The sequence below is a fragment of the Watersipora subatra genome, chromosome 1 (genome assembly GCF_963576615.1).
Source record: "Watersipora subatra chromosome 1, tzWatSuba1.1, whole genome shotgun sequence".
NCBI lineage: Eukaryota > Metazoa > Bryozoa > Gymnolaemata > Cheilostomatida > Watersiporidae > Watersipora > Watersipora subatra.
Genome location: NC_088708.1, coordinates 25807393 through 25823038, shown reverse-complemented (window position 1 = coordinate 25823038; position 15646 = coordinate 25807393). Strand labels below are relative to the sequence as shown.

At 37.8% G+C, this 15646-nt stretch overlaps 2 protein-coding genes across 2 annotated transcripts in view; one reads left to right on the top strand and one right to left on the bottom strand.

The window, feature by feature from the left end:
* Window positions 1-2: 2 nt before the first annotated feature.
* Window positions 3-13356, top strand: LOC137385544 (polycystin-2-like). The gene is made up of 6 exons (XM_068072031.1): window positions 3-107; window positions 748-1003; window positions 3034-3186; window positions 4237-4353; window positions 5435-5586; window positions 13219-13356. The coding sequence occupies exons 1-6, from the start codon at window positions 3-5 to the stop codon at window positions 13354-13356; spliced, it is 921 nt and encodes a 306-aa protein (XP_067928132.1).
* Window positions 12885-15646, bottom strand: part of LOC137385536 (neural-cadherin-like) — a 77762-nt gene continuing 75000 nt past the window's right edge. The window contains exon 42 of the mRNA XM_068072016.1: window positions 12885-13718. Within this exon, the coding sequence (XP_067928117.1) occupies window positions 13471-13718 (248 nt within the window). The 3' untranslated portion in view covers window positions 12885-13470. The remainder of the gene's footprint in view (window positions 13719-15646) is intronic.

The following is a 15646-nucleotide window of genomic DNA, read 5'->3' as shown; positions in this document are numbered from 1 at the left end:
CGATGAGCGCTTACCGGTTTTACCTGCTCTTCAAGACCTCAGAGAGAAAAAGGACATTTGAGCATAATGACTACATTAGCTACCAAAAGTTGGCTCATTTTGAGGAGGTAAGGGTATAGAGAATCCTACATTAAAGACAGTTTTACTAGAAACTCTTGAACAACATGTTGATATGCTTTTGAAGTTATTTTATGCTGAGAAGTTTTATAGTTTTCATGAGTAGAACCGCGACATCAATGAAGGCCTCAATGGCGCTGATGATTGTCTGTAAAGGGTTTATTGTGACTCTTAATAATTCACCTTTAAAAGATTATCTACAAATCTCAATGTGTAAAACAAAGTCTTGTAACAACATTGTATCATATCACTTTATGGCATCATAACTCGCTATAGTGTCATATCACCTAAAGGTTTCATGTGTGTCACCACACGGCATCTTCTCGCCTTATGGTGTCATGTCATCATATCGCTTCATAGCACGCTATGGTGCCATATTAACCTATAGCGTCATGTCACCCTATAGTGTCACGTCACCATATGGTGCCATACTACTTGATGTCAGGTTGGCATTCATACATGTAGATATTGAGCAACTTTAATATTATATGACCATATTTATAAATTTACGTGCTTTTATAATAGAACCCATTTTGGAGTAGTTTTTTGAAAATTTCCTTTTACCATTATTAGTAAAAACATGTCACAAACATGAGCTGAGTTTAGACTAACTATTTATTTTATTTGTAGAGTTATCTCTACCTGCTGGCATTCCTCACATTCATATCGACAGCAAAGTTCCTCAAGCTATTGAGATTCAACAAGAAGATGAATGTTCTTGGCTACACACTTCTCTATATCGCTAAGTCTTTTGTTTCCTTCATGGTTGCCATGGGTATGGTCTTTTTCGCCTACTCGCACATGGCCTATCTCGTCTTCAACACCCTTCTCCTGGAGTTCTCTACTATCATCTCCTCGATGTCCACGCTCTTCACTCTTATGCTCAGTAAGTATTTTGTAGATTTAATATCTTTACACATCCGATATACTTCAAGGAGTAGTTCTAGTTAAATAAAAGTTTATCATACCAATGACAAAGGCTTCTATTTAGTTTGTAATTTTCGGCAGTACTGGAACTTTTCTGGGCTTAAAGATAAACTTACACCACATTTCAGTTGATTTTATCAAAAAGTATTGGTAATTTTTTATCATTTACGATTGTTTTCGATGTTTGAGGTGATCTGATTGTCAGGATGTTTCAAGATTAAAATCGGCGAATCATGATCGTGGTTACAATGCTCAGAAGAAACACGTACCAAAATGACGTCGATAGTTGTGTGGCTGCTCGTCTGTATTGTTATTGATATTGGCTAAAGTTGAAGTGTTACGCGCCTCTATTCTGTCAGTCTATTCGCTGATATGCAACTATAGAAGTGTTAACTGCACTTTCGCTGGCACCTGATCAATCCAAAAAAAAATCTCATTCAAACTATTATATCACTGGACTGGGCAGGTCTACAAAAACAAAAATTACATCAAATTGAAGTTTGATGTCTTTGTATTATATTGATATTATCTTCATCGGTGTAAGCTCACCTTTAACTAAGTGTTATATGATGGCATACAGCTGTCATCAAATAGACATGCACAGAGTTTGCTGCTATATACGTCACCTTTGAAGCAATATAAGTGTAGTGGAACTGTTCTGGTTCTGTTATGTAACTTCTAATGATAGAACATCTTTTTTAGTTTTACTAAGAACAAACGAAAACAAGTTTAGCAAGTGGCTACAGCTCTATATAGTTTCAAAACAATTTTGGAAAGTTATATTTTGGACTGACATCATGGAATGCTAAGTTGGTGCAGTAGACATGCTTGCTGTTCATAAGCGATTATCAAAGCGACTATTGATTTATTATACGAGTCAATTTGCAGTTGTAAAAACATTCACACGCGCAAGCTTTTCTCAAACCAGTGTTTCCATTGAGAATCTTTTTCACGAGCTGATTCTTGCAGAAATCTTTTCTTACATATTTGAAAGTAATTATTATGATGTCAATACTGAATATAGTTTGGTATTTTAGTTGTAAACATCATAAGTCAAAAACTTCAATTTCAGTTGAAGAGCAAAAACTCCCAGCCATATCGTGCTCAAAAACCAGTTTGTGATTAGTTCTGGCTACCTAAAGGTGTTGAATAGTTACTATAAATATGTGATAAGATTTGACACACTCACGTGTTAAGTTATTGAAGAAAAATGCTCTTCATCTTTTAGTTAAGTTAGTTTTGAAAAAACCTAAAAGAAATTTTTCTCCTTTTGGGAATATGCAATAATTATAGCGGTAATCTATATATACATATATATATATGGATATACATGTATATATACATATTATATATATGTATATATACACCCTATGGTGTATATATACACCATAGGGTGTAATATATAATATGTATATATACATACTATATATATGTATATATACACCCTATGATGTACATATACAAGATAGGGTGTGATATATAATATGTATATATACATGTATATATATGTATATATACATTCATGTATATATGTATATATACACGTATATACATGCACATACACATATATACATGCATGTTTATATGTATATATGGCAAAATCATATATGATGGTCAAACCGGGCCTGAGGAGTGCATCACGCGAAACAAAGCAAAGCCTTATATGTATATATTATATATAGCAATAATAGAAAGTAGCTAGAAATTAGAAAGCTAGAAAATTAGTAATTCATGTGTCACAATAGTACTAAATGAAAGATTTGAACAGCAAAATGTCTAATGGTCATGCTTCACTTGACTTGTTCATATGCTTCACTTGACCTGTTCATATGCTTCACTTGACCTGTTCATATGCTTCACTTGACCTGTTCATATGCTTCACTTGACCTGTTCATATGCTTCACTTGACTTGTTCATATGTTGAATAATAACTGGTTTGGTAATTCTAGCTAGGCAAACCTAAAATATTATGTGATCATGTGATTGCAGACAAGTTCGACTACAAAAGCATGGAGAGAGCCAACCCTGTATTTGCTCCCCTCATATTTATCACCTTTACCGTCTCCATGGGCTTTATGATGGTCAACTTCATGCTCTCACTTATTATAGAAGGCTTCACGACAGTCAGAGCTGATCTTGCAGGTGAGCAGCACCATCTCAGGATATCACATAATTGGTACTTCTTACTCGCCTTCCCCACAGTATCGTTGTGACATCTCCTTCCATGCTACCATATAATTTAGTTCCTTTAAGTCTAACATATATGCAGCCCCTCCTATTCTACCGAATAAGCAGCCCCCTACCACTCTACCACATAAACAGCCCCCTACCACTCTACCATATAAACAGTCCCCTACCACTCTACCACATAAACAGCCCTCTACCACTCTACCACATAAACAGCCCCCCTCCCTACCACTCTACCATATAAACAGCCCCCTACCACTCTACCACATAAACAGTCCCCTACCCCTCTACCATATAAACAGTCCACTACCACTCTACCATATAAACAGCCCCAACCACTCTACCACATAAACAGCCCCCTACCACTCTACCACATAAACAGCCCAAACCACTCTACCATATAAACAGTCCCCTACCACTCTACTTCATAAACAGCCCCCTACCACTCTACCACATAAACAGCCCCAACCACTCTACCACATAAACAGTCCCCTACCACTCTACCACATCAACAGCCCTCTACCACTCTACCACATAAACAGCCCCAACCACTCTACCACATAAACAGCCCCCTACCACTCTACCACATAAACATCCCCCTACCACTCTACCATATAAACAGCCTCCTACCACTCTATCATATTAACAGCCCCCTACCACTCTACCACATAAACAGCCCCAACCACTCTACCACATAAACAGCCCCCTACCACTCTACCACATAAACATCCCCCTACCACTCTACCATATAAACAGCCTCCTACCACTCTATCATATTAACAGCCCCCTACCACTCTACCACATAAACAGCCCCAACCACTCTACCACATAAACAGCCCCCTACACTCTACCACATAAACAGCCCCCACCTCTGTAACAAATGAACTTCAACATTCAATAAATGGATTGCAACTGTCTCTAATAGTCGTCTTATCTTTGTCTTAAATTTACAAGGATCACCCCATGAAGTTTTGAGCCCAATTGATTATTGATTATTGTTGGCAGATAAACCTAACAAGTACGAACTGGTAGACTTTGTTGTGAGCAAGTTCAAGGGTGTCATGGGCCTCGGCATCGAGGATGCCCCTCCAGTCAGAGACAAGCATGAGGACTTTGTTGAGGGTAAGTTAAAATATTACTTCCCACTCCCTTTCCTCATGGATCAGTTTAGCTGCAAAACTTTTAGTCGACAGATTGTCTATAGTTTATCTAGGCCAGCATCTCTGAGGCTAACGATATCATTTTTGGTACCAGTGGGGAATCTTCCATAAAAACCCATGATTTTCAATAAAAACACATGAAACCCTATTTAAAAAGAAGTGTTACACTTAATTTAAACCGCCTCAGATAAGAGATGTGAATACCACTCTTATAACTATACAAAACTAACTACACAAACTAACAAAACAACCGTTCAATTCATTGATAGCCTGCGGTCTAAAACTACATTATGCTGGCTGTGTTTAGCATGTAATCTTTCTAGTACAAACTAATTGAGATTATCATTTTTTTGACATATTTTGCGAATATCTTAGTTTTTTTTTGATAAATGTCTAGTAAAATAAGTATGACTTACTTAGTTCTCAGTTTTTAATCTTGAGATAATTCAACTAGGTTTCACATACTTTTTTCTGGTTCTTTTGACAAAATGCAGTGTTTTGCTTGGACAGACCTTAATAGATGGCTTCTTACAATATGCTTAGAATGAAATGAACATATAAACTTGGTTTAAGAGTTGTTTTACCGACACAACTAAAAACGACAGTTTTTTCACCGAGTTTTTTAATTTCTGATTTTTTACCGATTGGTCGAAACAGAAGATTATGATAGTTAAGTATTGTTTTTAGTTTGCTAAAAAAGAACTGAAATAACAATACTATAAAACTATTTTTAAAATAGAGTACACTTTGCCTTAGTACAACTCTTTCTATATCATATTTCATGTTCTCTTTGTAGCAACTGCATTATGTGCATATGTACATGTACATGTACATGCCTTTATTACTAAATAATACACAAATATAGCATAATAAAGTTTTGCCAGTAATTGACTACCTTACACTTACAGTAGACTTTGAGAGTTTAGCCTCACCTAAGTTTGCCGTAACTATCACAAACCATTTTATTTTGCCTGGGGCTCCATTATATTGCATTAATTACTTTTTTGTTGAAACATACTGTCAAAGTTCTCTGAATACTGCAGACTCACAGAAAGAGCTGGATGTGAAATTTGGAGAGTTCAGTGAGCGAGTGTTTGGCATGTTCCTGCAAGACCCTGATGACATGAAAACTATGAAGATGGCTGAAGATCTCATTACCCGTGAAAAGAAAATGAAGCAGAGAAAGAAAATTGTTGTAAGCTAAAATACATCGCGATTCTATCTCCGATTCAGTCAGTCGATGATCACCGTCTTACACTTATTTATCACGCTTAAGGACACTTACATTTATTTTTGCTATTGTGAACATTTTCTCTTTACCAATCATACCTTGACAAAGCAATGATTGAATATGTTGCTCAATTTGATGATCATTCAAAAGAATTTCTAATTTTGTACCCAATACCAGTTTATTTACGTATTTATTATTCATGATTGATTTCTCTCCTCATCTTCACCCTCTCATATGCCTACAAACTTATGAACGCCACTCCAAATTGGAGAATATCCAGGCATACAATAAGTGTGAGTGTTTTATCAAATATAATGCTTTTCATCATCACAAAACATCTGTTCTTGACATCACTTTGCTAAAATGCATTTTTGAGGTGTCCTATGAAATTCATTATAATCTTCACTATAGTAAGAACCCTGTCCATCAGTCTTTTTAAAGCCACGCTGAGAGCCTTAGAAAAAAAGAAAGTAACAGTGCATCTTAGGTCGGTACAACGCGCATACAACGCAGGCGCTACGGACACATACAAAGCACTTGCAACATACAAACATTGTGGATACAACGCCGACACAAGTAATTAACAACGCATGCGCCACAACATGACACTATTAACACAAACGCACAATCAACGCCATCACACTTGCAACAGATTACTGCCGTGCATGCAATTTAGGCACAACGCAGAATCATCAGACAAATACGGCTCCAGCGATGTATCCTTATTTGATGCCTGGTGTGCAACACTTGCCATTCACTCTGAGATCAACGCATACCGTAAGTCCTCATGCTCAAGCCGCACGGCTTTTCGTTGGGCGCGGCTTCTGGTTCAAGGTCATAGGCCGCGGCTCAAGGCCATTCTTTTAAAACTTATGTGGTGCTTAGGGCAGCTTCTCAGTAAATGCGGTCTCAGCTCAGCTCCCTCACTATAATCATAGAATCGCATTCATGATACACTTTTATGTACGGGATTTTGACAACTTACTCGTTTATTTTCAAGATCATGTTTATGGAATACGTTAGACTAAATAAGGATTTATCGCTCTAAGTCGAGATGAATCCGTGACACACGAGTGAGAGACAAGTGGTTGGGAGCGTGTTAATACCTGCTGACATCAAAGCAGAAACTATGGACCAAACTGAGTGCAAAATAGTTTTTCTTATTCAAGAGGACAGGGGTATAACGAAACCCGTCTCAACACTCTCACTCCCGAAGTGGTCAAGGATGACAAAACCTCAATCGTCAGCCGCTGCCTGTGTGCTTATGCGGCTTAATGGTAAGGGCGGCTAGATACCACAGACGGCTTGTTGGAGGGTTATTTTTTCCTTCGTGAGTCATCTGTTTGTGAGCACAAGCCGCGCGGCTTGAGCATGACGACTTACGGTATGCCTTGCAGGGCCTTGCACTGTGTTACTAGTTTTTAAATATCACAGTCAAGTCCTGAATGTGAGCAGCATTGCACCCCGTAAAACCTTTGTGCAGAGAGGGAGTAACTCCTACCCCCAAACAGGTACATCCTAATTCATAACGATATCAAACTCAACCTCAAAAAATTGCAATCATGCAAGAATGGTTGTAGCTATCCAACATTACATCAAGCAAGAATGAACACTATAGTTTCCTGCTTAAAGGTTCCCTCAAGGACATGCCAGGATATACATGTAGATGATTGTTCATGAAGACTTGTACTCCATGCATGATGAATCATTTTTCAGGCTTGGTTAAACTCGGCTAGCAATGGCAGTAAACAAATTTATTCTACTTTTGGATCATAAGAAAAAATAATAATGCTAACAAAAAAATAATACAAAAATACTACAATACAAAAAATAAATGGGCAGTCCTTGCACAAAAATATTCTATTTATATTTATAGTCTGTTAATAAAACAGGTCTAAAACATTACACAAAGTTTTCTATTTATTACCTGTTTTAAAACAGGTCTAAAACATTACAACTCCATTGTTTACAGGAGTTGACTGTAATTTTTGACTGTTTAAAAAGTTATTACCGTAATTGCAAGGCCGCAGCCACGCATTTGCAAAGTCGTTGTCTTGTGTCTGTGCGGTGTGTGAGCGAGCTGGTCAGCGCGCATGCGCTGTCAGACCGTTGTATGTGCGTTGTGATGATAGTGTATGAGCGTTGTATCCACAATGTTTGTGTGGTGCAAGTACCTTGTATGCCCGTTGCACATGCGTTGTATGCACGTTGTACCCTTCTAAGATGCACCGTTACCAAAAAGAATGCACCACACAGGAATCCAACTCAGATATTCAGCATCCCAGCCAAGCATGCTACCATCTGCACCACGTGATCACCTGTTTTGTTTAATTCCACACAGGAAAGTATTTTATGAGGGACCAAACTTTAAAAAATGGGAACACCGTGAATATTATTATAATCACGATTGACCAAACATCGCTGAACTGAAACAGAATTATTTCTAAAACAATATTAACTATGACACTAGGCAGCTCTCCTCTACTATTATTATTATTGCTATCTACCAAATACTTCCTATATGCATATATGGCAAAACACTAGAACATCTCTATATTTTTAGTGCAGCTAAAAATGGGAAAGTGTGCAGATGCCGCAATTATTTTAGTTGAGCAAGCTTGAAATCAAAACAAGAGTTCTACCAACGTTAACCTGCAGATATTCGAGTTATCGCAATCTTTACCATAGTAGGAGTCGTCTGTCCGGTCTGTCTGTCTGGTTGGAGGTTGGAAAAATAATGCATCATACAGGATTGACAGACCAACCCTCTACCAACTTTGCCATTTGACCACCCCACTGCATGTTGGAGTAATTGTGCACATACATGTAGTTACTAAACATGATGGTCTCTCACGATGCACGGGACTACCAGTGTACTTGTTAAAATAAACTCAGTGGCTAGAGCTTGTTTCAATAAATTGAGCAACTTCGAAAAATTTTGTCATGAGATACTTTGTTTTGAACAGCACAGAAAGGTTGACAAACTTTTTAGCCCCAACATTTTTTGAGAAAAGTCAAAACGTCCCATTGCTTTTGTGTAGCTTACAGATAAAGCTTTCAGAACATCAACAAGCGCAGATAGGTTTTAATTTATATTATCAATTATGAATGTGAAGATAACTCTAAAATGACAAAATAATAGAAGTACTTCAATTTGACTAATTGCAATGCCTACTTCTATATACTTGTATATATTTCTCAAAGTATGTCCATGTGTCATATGTCTGTCTGCATTCCGGCTATAGAAATTATTAGAATAGCCTAGCTGGGCAACAATGCTGACACAATGTCATTGTCTACCGGCATTTAAAGCTTACTAACTAGGTTAGTGGAATTTTCCATTAGCATTGTGCCAGGCCACTTGGCAGTGGCCTGCCATTTCTGGAAAGTTGTCTGCAAGCAAGTGGTAAGCAAATCTCATCACTTCTCATTGTTTATAAGCTGATTTTTAATACCCGGGCAACGCCGGAAGGCACAGCTACTATATGCATGAGCAAGATTTTCAAAAATTTACTGATAATGCTTTCATATGACACAATGATCTTGGTTTGAGGAGGGATGATTGTCATCAAAAAGCTGAAATGTAAACGATATTAACTTTAAATTTGACTTCAACTGTCTGGATGAGCCCACTCAAAAGCTCCCCTTTTACATGTTTGTACAAATCAGAACAAAAAATTTTTTACATGAACAGGAATTTTCAAAAAAATTCCATCATTTGGTGGATACATATGCAGAGCAATTAGTGATCATATCAACGTGTTTCAGCTGAAAATGATGATACTGTTGGGGTAACACCAGAAAACAGAATATCAAAACTTATGCTACAGCAGACCACATATTTTTTTTAATATTTCACTTTTTTAAAACGCTACAACGAATGTGTCACTTGTCACCATACTCTTAATTACATGTAAATCTAATCAAGCTGAGTTATGCTTGGCACCACTGGTAATAAGTCCTGGAAAAAATGATCACTAACTAAAGACAGCAACGATTAGGTCAAGTTTCACAACACTTAGATGGCAAACTTATTATTACTTCCATGAAACTGGGAATGGATGCTAGATTATGATTTCATTTGTGATAAAAATGGGTGAAATATCAACAGTTATTTGAAATACAAAAATGGCAGATAATCAACAGATAACAAGGCTATACAGGTGAAGAATACTTTAGTAACGACCATAGAGTTATCTCTCCCGTATGTCATAGGGGAGATAACTCTATGGTAACGACGCTGTAGAAAATTGCTCATTTTAAGAGAAGTACACTACTAAATTAAATGGTTTAAAATAAATGGCAACTTATTTATGCCGGTTACTGAGTACAATTGAGTGTTTTATCTCACAGAATATTCATTAAAACAAAATTATTTTCAAAGGAATTGTACCATCCAATAAAATGCATTTACATGTCAAGGTCAACAAAAAAAAATGGTTCATAACTTAATTTTTGGTGAGCATTACACAGGACTTTCATGTGTTCGAATTTGTGCCTCGAAATGTTTATATATATATATATATATATATATATATATATATATATATATATATATATATATTAAACCGACAGTTCTACAAATGCTATCTTGTCAGTCAGTCAGAATACTTTTGACATTCTTTTTAGCATTTTTTCAATTTCCTTTGTGATTAAACGAGAACCTTTACTTTTCGAAACCCCAGAATCTACAAAGTGACTATTCTTTGTATCCCAATACTGAATAACCAAATCATATAGAAAATGCCAGCAAGGTCAAACTGTGCGACAATGATTTGAACTTTTGTCGTCAGACGCTTAAATCTTTCTGCTTGATTCAAGTGCTGTTCAACTCTCACAAGTTTTCTCGCTATTATCCGCTAGAGACATAAAGCAAACTATAAGTTTTTATTTGAGAAACTTATAGACTAACAGTGTAGGCCTATTATTTATCTATAATTGAAAAATAATTTTTTTATCAGAATGATTAAATCTTAAAGCGATATCACAAAGCAAAAATTCTCAAATCCCACAAATGAGGTATACTAACATAAGGTGGCAAGTGAAGCATTGAAGTGAGTTAATGTGCTCAAACAAATACTATCATAAACATAACTTGTTTTAAAAAGGCTCAAGAAATAAAACGGGAAGGGGTGATAGAGGTAAGTGAAAAAGATGAGACCACAGAATTACTCAATGAGGAAAGGCAGGCTATGCAAAGAAACATGAATCTTTCATGCAACAAACCTGCTACAACTGTCAGAGAGGTGTATAATTCTTTTGGGGAAAAACTATTTTCTTGAGGCGTGTTCTTCAATGTCAATGGGTACAGACGCGATTAGACAGACATAAATATAGCAAGCCAAAACCATGGCTGGTAAATGAACTTCATGAAATTTGTTGAGCATAAGATGTTCTGGAAGATCAGTAGCAGGAAAAGAGCAAGTAAAAATATTACTAGTCAGATGAGTTAACCGAAGCACAGAGAGCCCGGTTAGCAAATCAAAAATGTTGCCTAAACTACCGTTTTTGTTACATGAAAGGCACTAGCTTTGGCGATAAGCCTTTGTTGAGCATTAATGAAGTCTGTTTGTGCGTACTTCTGTAGTTGAAAGCCAATCACTAAAAAGAACTAGCACATACGAATAGCAAAAATATAAAAGGCTGGAAGGACAAGCTAGTATTACAGGACTAGAAAGTGAACTAAAGTGAAAAGTAATATCATAATATTGATATTACTGCCATTCACAACCAATCAATACATTATTGTTATGTATTAAAAACATGACCCAATTCACAACAAATTGAAAGGCACACGCAGAGTAAATCTTGAATATGTAGAGATTTGGCCAACCACTCTCATATTTTATAATAAAAAGAGTTCCTCAGTTAATAATACAGAATCATGATCTCAACCATTTATTCCACCGATCACATACAAAACAAAAAAAGTTTTCATGCAAGTTGCAGTTCTATAGCATGCTGATGGACATTTGAGGCAATAAAACCTCGAGCAAGTCACAAGAAAACAGATATAAAACACCAATGCATATATAAGCTCACAAGTAGGCCCAACAAAGTCTACTTGTGAGCTTCAGTATTAACAAGATCTATCCACAAAGTAACAAAGCCTTGCAATCAGTTATTTGCTTTGAGGCAGCACTGCTGACAGCCAGAACAAACAGATATAGTACATAGTTGTTGACAAAACAACACGTTACATACTTATTGTTTGATTGATAAAAAAAAATGACATTGCACACTCAAATTTAGCGGTTAGAAATGGTTTAGCTCTTTTCCACATCGGTAATTAAAAGAATAAAACAATCTAATTATAGCTCTATAAGATGTCCCAGACACCACGCAGATCGTTGCATGACACTCTTCATGTTATTTCTATCACATTTATTACTTATAGATGTATCAATAACATTTAATGACAAGCGATGTTATTAGCCATGCTTGTAATTGACTCACTAAATTTAATATAAGACACAATTACATGTAAAAAAACAAAATTTTTAATTGAAAGAGCTGATTATGTACTTTACCTTTTAATATATGTAAGTATGTGTACTCATCTCGCATAACCTATTCCTACCTATAACCTGAGCAAGAGCTGATTATTACAGTTCTGCCCTTAAGGTGAAATTAAAAAAAGTTGGCATGTTCGGGGACATTTGGTAGCAGATTAATAAAGCATATTTTAATCAGTGACATCATAAACACTAACTGTAGCAGCTGTATAAAGAGAGAAAAAACTACCTCATGTAAATTAAAACTACATGATTAGTATCATAACTAACATAAACCTCCATATATGTTTAAAGACACGGTATAAAAATAATTGACCTTAACATATATATTGCTAGATGCAAGATGGATTCAGCAATAAAGAATAAAGCGGCGATGGGGATGTGTTGTACTCCATACTTTCAAAAAAATTCTACACTGCTTCTGAGAGGCCAACTACATGTCAACAAAGACGTGTACGCAGCCTTGACATTCAAACATTTTTAGGGTCAATGTTACAGGCTCATTGGAACTACAGTGAAACTATCGCATCTTCATATTCGTAAATAACCTGATGGTCAAATAAAAGCAATGTTGTTACCAAATTTACTCTCTTCATCTGAGAATATTAAACCTCTAAAATGTGATTACTAACTCCAAGCGAGCAATTATGGTTTGCGTCGTAAATGGATGCTCTAACAGCAGAATATTTCTGCACATATGATTATGCCACTAACATATGATATCATTAAACCAAAGCTGAACACAAATCATTAAAAATAGAATAATTTATTATGTACTGACAAAACCTGCAAAACATGTACATAAAACTAAGCAAGATCCTGATTGTCGGAAAACCAGAAGCCGAGATTCTAATAACAGATACATATTAACTACCTAACGATATGCGAAAAAAAGAACACCCGGAATGTCTAAGATGCTTAGTACAATGCGGCAACATTCCTAGTAAAACAGAACAGCTGAGCAATAGAAAAGTGACAGCAATACTTTGGTTGATTGTTTTCAGAGAGGTCATATAGTAATACGCGTAACTAATGTATAATATCCTAGTAGAAAACTGTTGCATCTGATAATGCATTACAGGTAGTCCTCTGTAATGAACTTGCTGCGAGCAGTGATCGCAGAAAAACATGCATAGTGCCAAATGTAAGAAAGATGAATGACAATGGGGTTGCCTGCACAAAACTGTCAAAACGCCCCAAGCTAAAAAGGTATCAATGAGATCTCAGACTTACAAAAATGATTGTAATTGCAAATAATTTAGGTGTTTGTAAAATAAGCGACATTGTGGAGTATTCTATAAGCGGGCAGGAAGAGTACATGTTACAGCCATGCCTACTCCTCACCCTTGTACATGTCGGCAAGTCTAGCAAACTTGGGCCCCCAATCCTGAAGATGATCAAACTCCTGGTCACCTTCAGAGCTCGCGCTGTTCAGTGAACTCAGCGTCCCAGCATCGCTGCCGTTGCCTTCGTAATCATACTCATTGAACTCATCTCCGGGACAGTTGGTTGGATCATCATCAGCGTCATTTAGTCTTCCAGTGATAAAATCAGCAACGTCAGGGGGATGATTGGAGGGTGCTGCCAGAGAAATCAATGATATTACTGTAAGTGCTAATGTTATAGTACAACTTAACATACATGTACTGTATATAGGACTTAAATATGACCTTATTTATTACTACAACAGCCAGGCAGTGCTATCAGTATTATCAGGGTATTAGATTATGACACCTTTATCAACTTATTGAACGAAGTCATTGGATGGACGTTGGAGGAAAAAGATTCCATCGCACAGGATTCCAACTCACACATTCGACTTAGCAGCCAAGTATGCGACCATCTACACTACTTGACCTAGCAGCCAGGTGTGCGACCATCTACACTACTCGACCTAGCAGCCAGGTGTGCGACCATCTACACTACTCGACTTATAGCAGCCAGGTATGCGGCCATCTACACTACTCGACTTAGCAACCAGGTATACGACCATCTAAACAACTCGTTTTAGCAGCCAGGTATGCGACCATCAACACTACTCGACTTAACAGCCAGGTATGCGACCATCTACACCAATCAACTTAACAGCCAGGTATGTGACCATCTACACCAATCAACTTAACAGCCAGGTATGTGACCATCTACACCACTCGACCACCTCGCTGTGTTTCAGCCAGGCGTGCGACCATCTACACTACTCAACTTAACAGCCAGGTATACGACCATCTACACCACTCGACTTAGCAGCCAGGTATACGACCATCTACACCACTCAACTTAACAGCCAGGTATACGACCATCTACACCACTCGACTTAGCAGCCAGGTATGCGAACATCTACACCAGTCGACTTAGCAGCCAGGTATGCGACCATCAACACTACTTGACTTAACAGCCAGGTATACGACCATCTACACCAATCAACTTAACAGCCAGGTATGTGACCATCTACACCACTCGACCACCTTGCTGTGTTTCAGCCAGGCATGCGACCATCTACACCACTACACTTAACAGCCAGGTATACGACCATCTACACCACTCGACTTAGCAGCCAGGTATACGACCATCTACACCACTCAACTTAACAGCCAGGTATGCGAACATCTACACCAGTCGACTTAGCAGCCAGGTATGCGACCATCTACACCACTCAACTTAGCAGCCAGGTATGCGAACATCTACACCAGTCGACTTAGCAGCCAGGTATGCGACCATCTACACCACTCAACTTAGCAGCCAGGTATGCGAACATCTACACCAGTCGACTTAGCAGCCAGGTATGCGAACATCTACACCACTCAACTTAGCAGCCAGGTATGCGACCATCTACACCACTCAACTTAGCAGCCAGGTATGCGACCATCTACACTACTAGACTTAGCAACCAGGTATGCGACCATCTACACTACTAGACTTAGCAGCCAGGTATGCGAACATCTACACCACTCAACTTAGCAGCCAGGTATGCGAACATCTACACCAGTCGACTTAGCAGCCAGGTATGCGACCATCTACACCACTCAACTTAGCAGCCAGGTATGCGACCATCTACACTACTCGACTTAGCAGCCAGGTATGCGACCATCTACACCAGTCGACTTAGCAGCCAGGTATGCGAACATCTACACCACTCGACTTAGCAGCCAGGTATGCGACCATCTACACCACTCAACTTAGCAGCCAGGTATGCGACCATCTACACTACTCGACTTAGCAGCCAGGTATGCGACCATCTACACTACTCGACTTAGCAGCCAGGTATGCGACCAACTACCCCACTAAACCATCACGCCACAGTGTTTCAGAATAATTGCGCAGATATTTATTACTCTGCAACCTGCTATTATGTCAGTCATTTCACAGTCATCAAACTAAAATCTGGTTCAGAGCAATATTTTTGCATAATCAATCATGCGTTTCAATTCGCACGAGCAGTTGTGTACCTGATTATTTGCAATACAGCAATTGACCTAGAGTGCATGACGTCGGGCGAATTGCATTTTGGC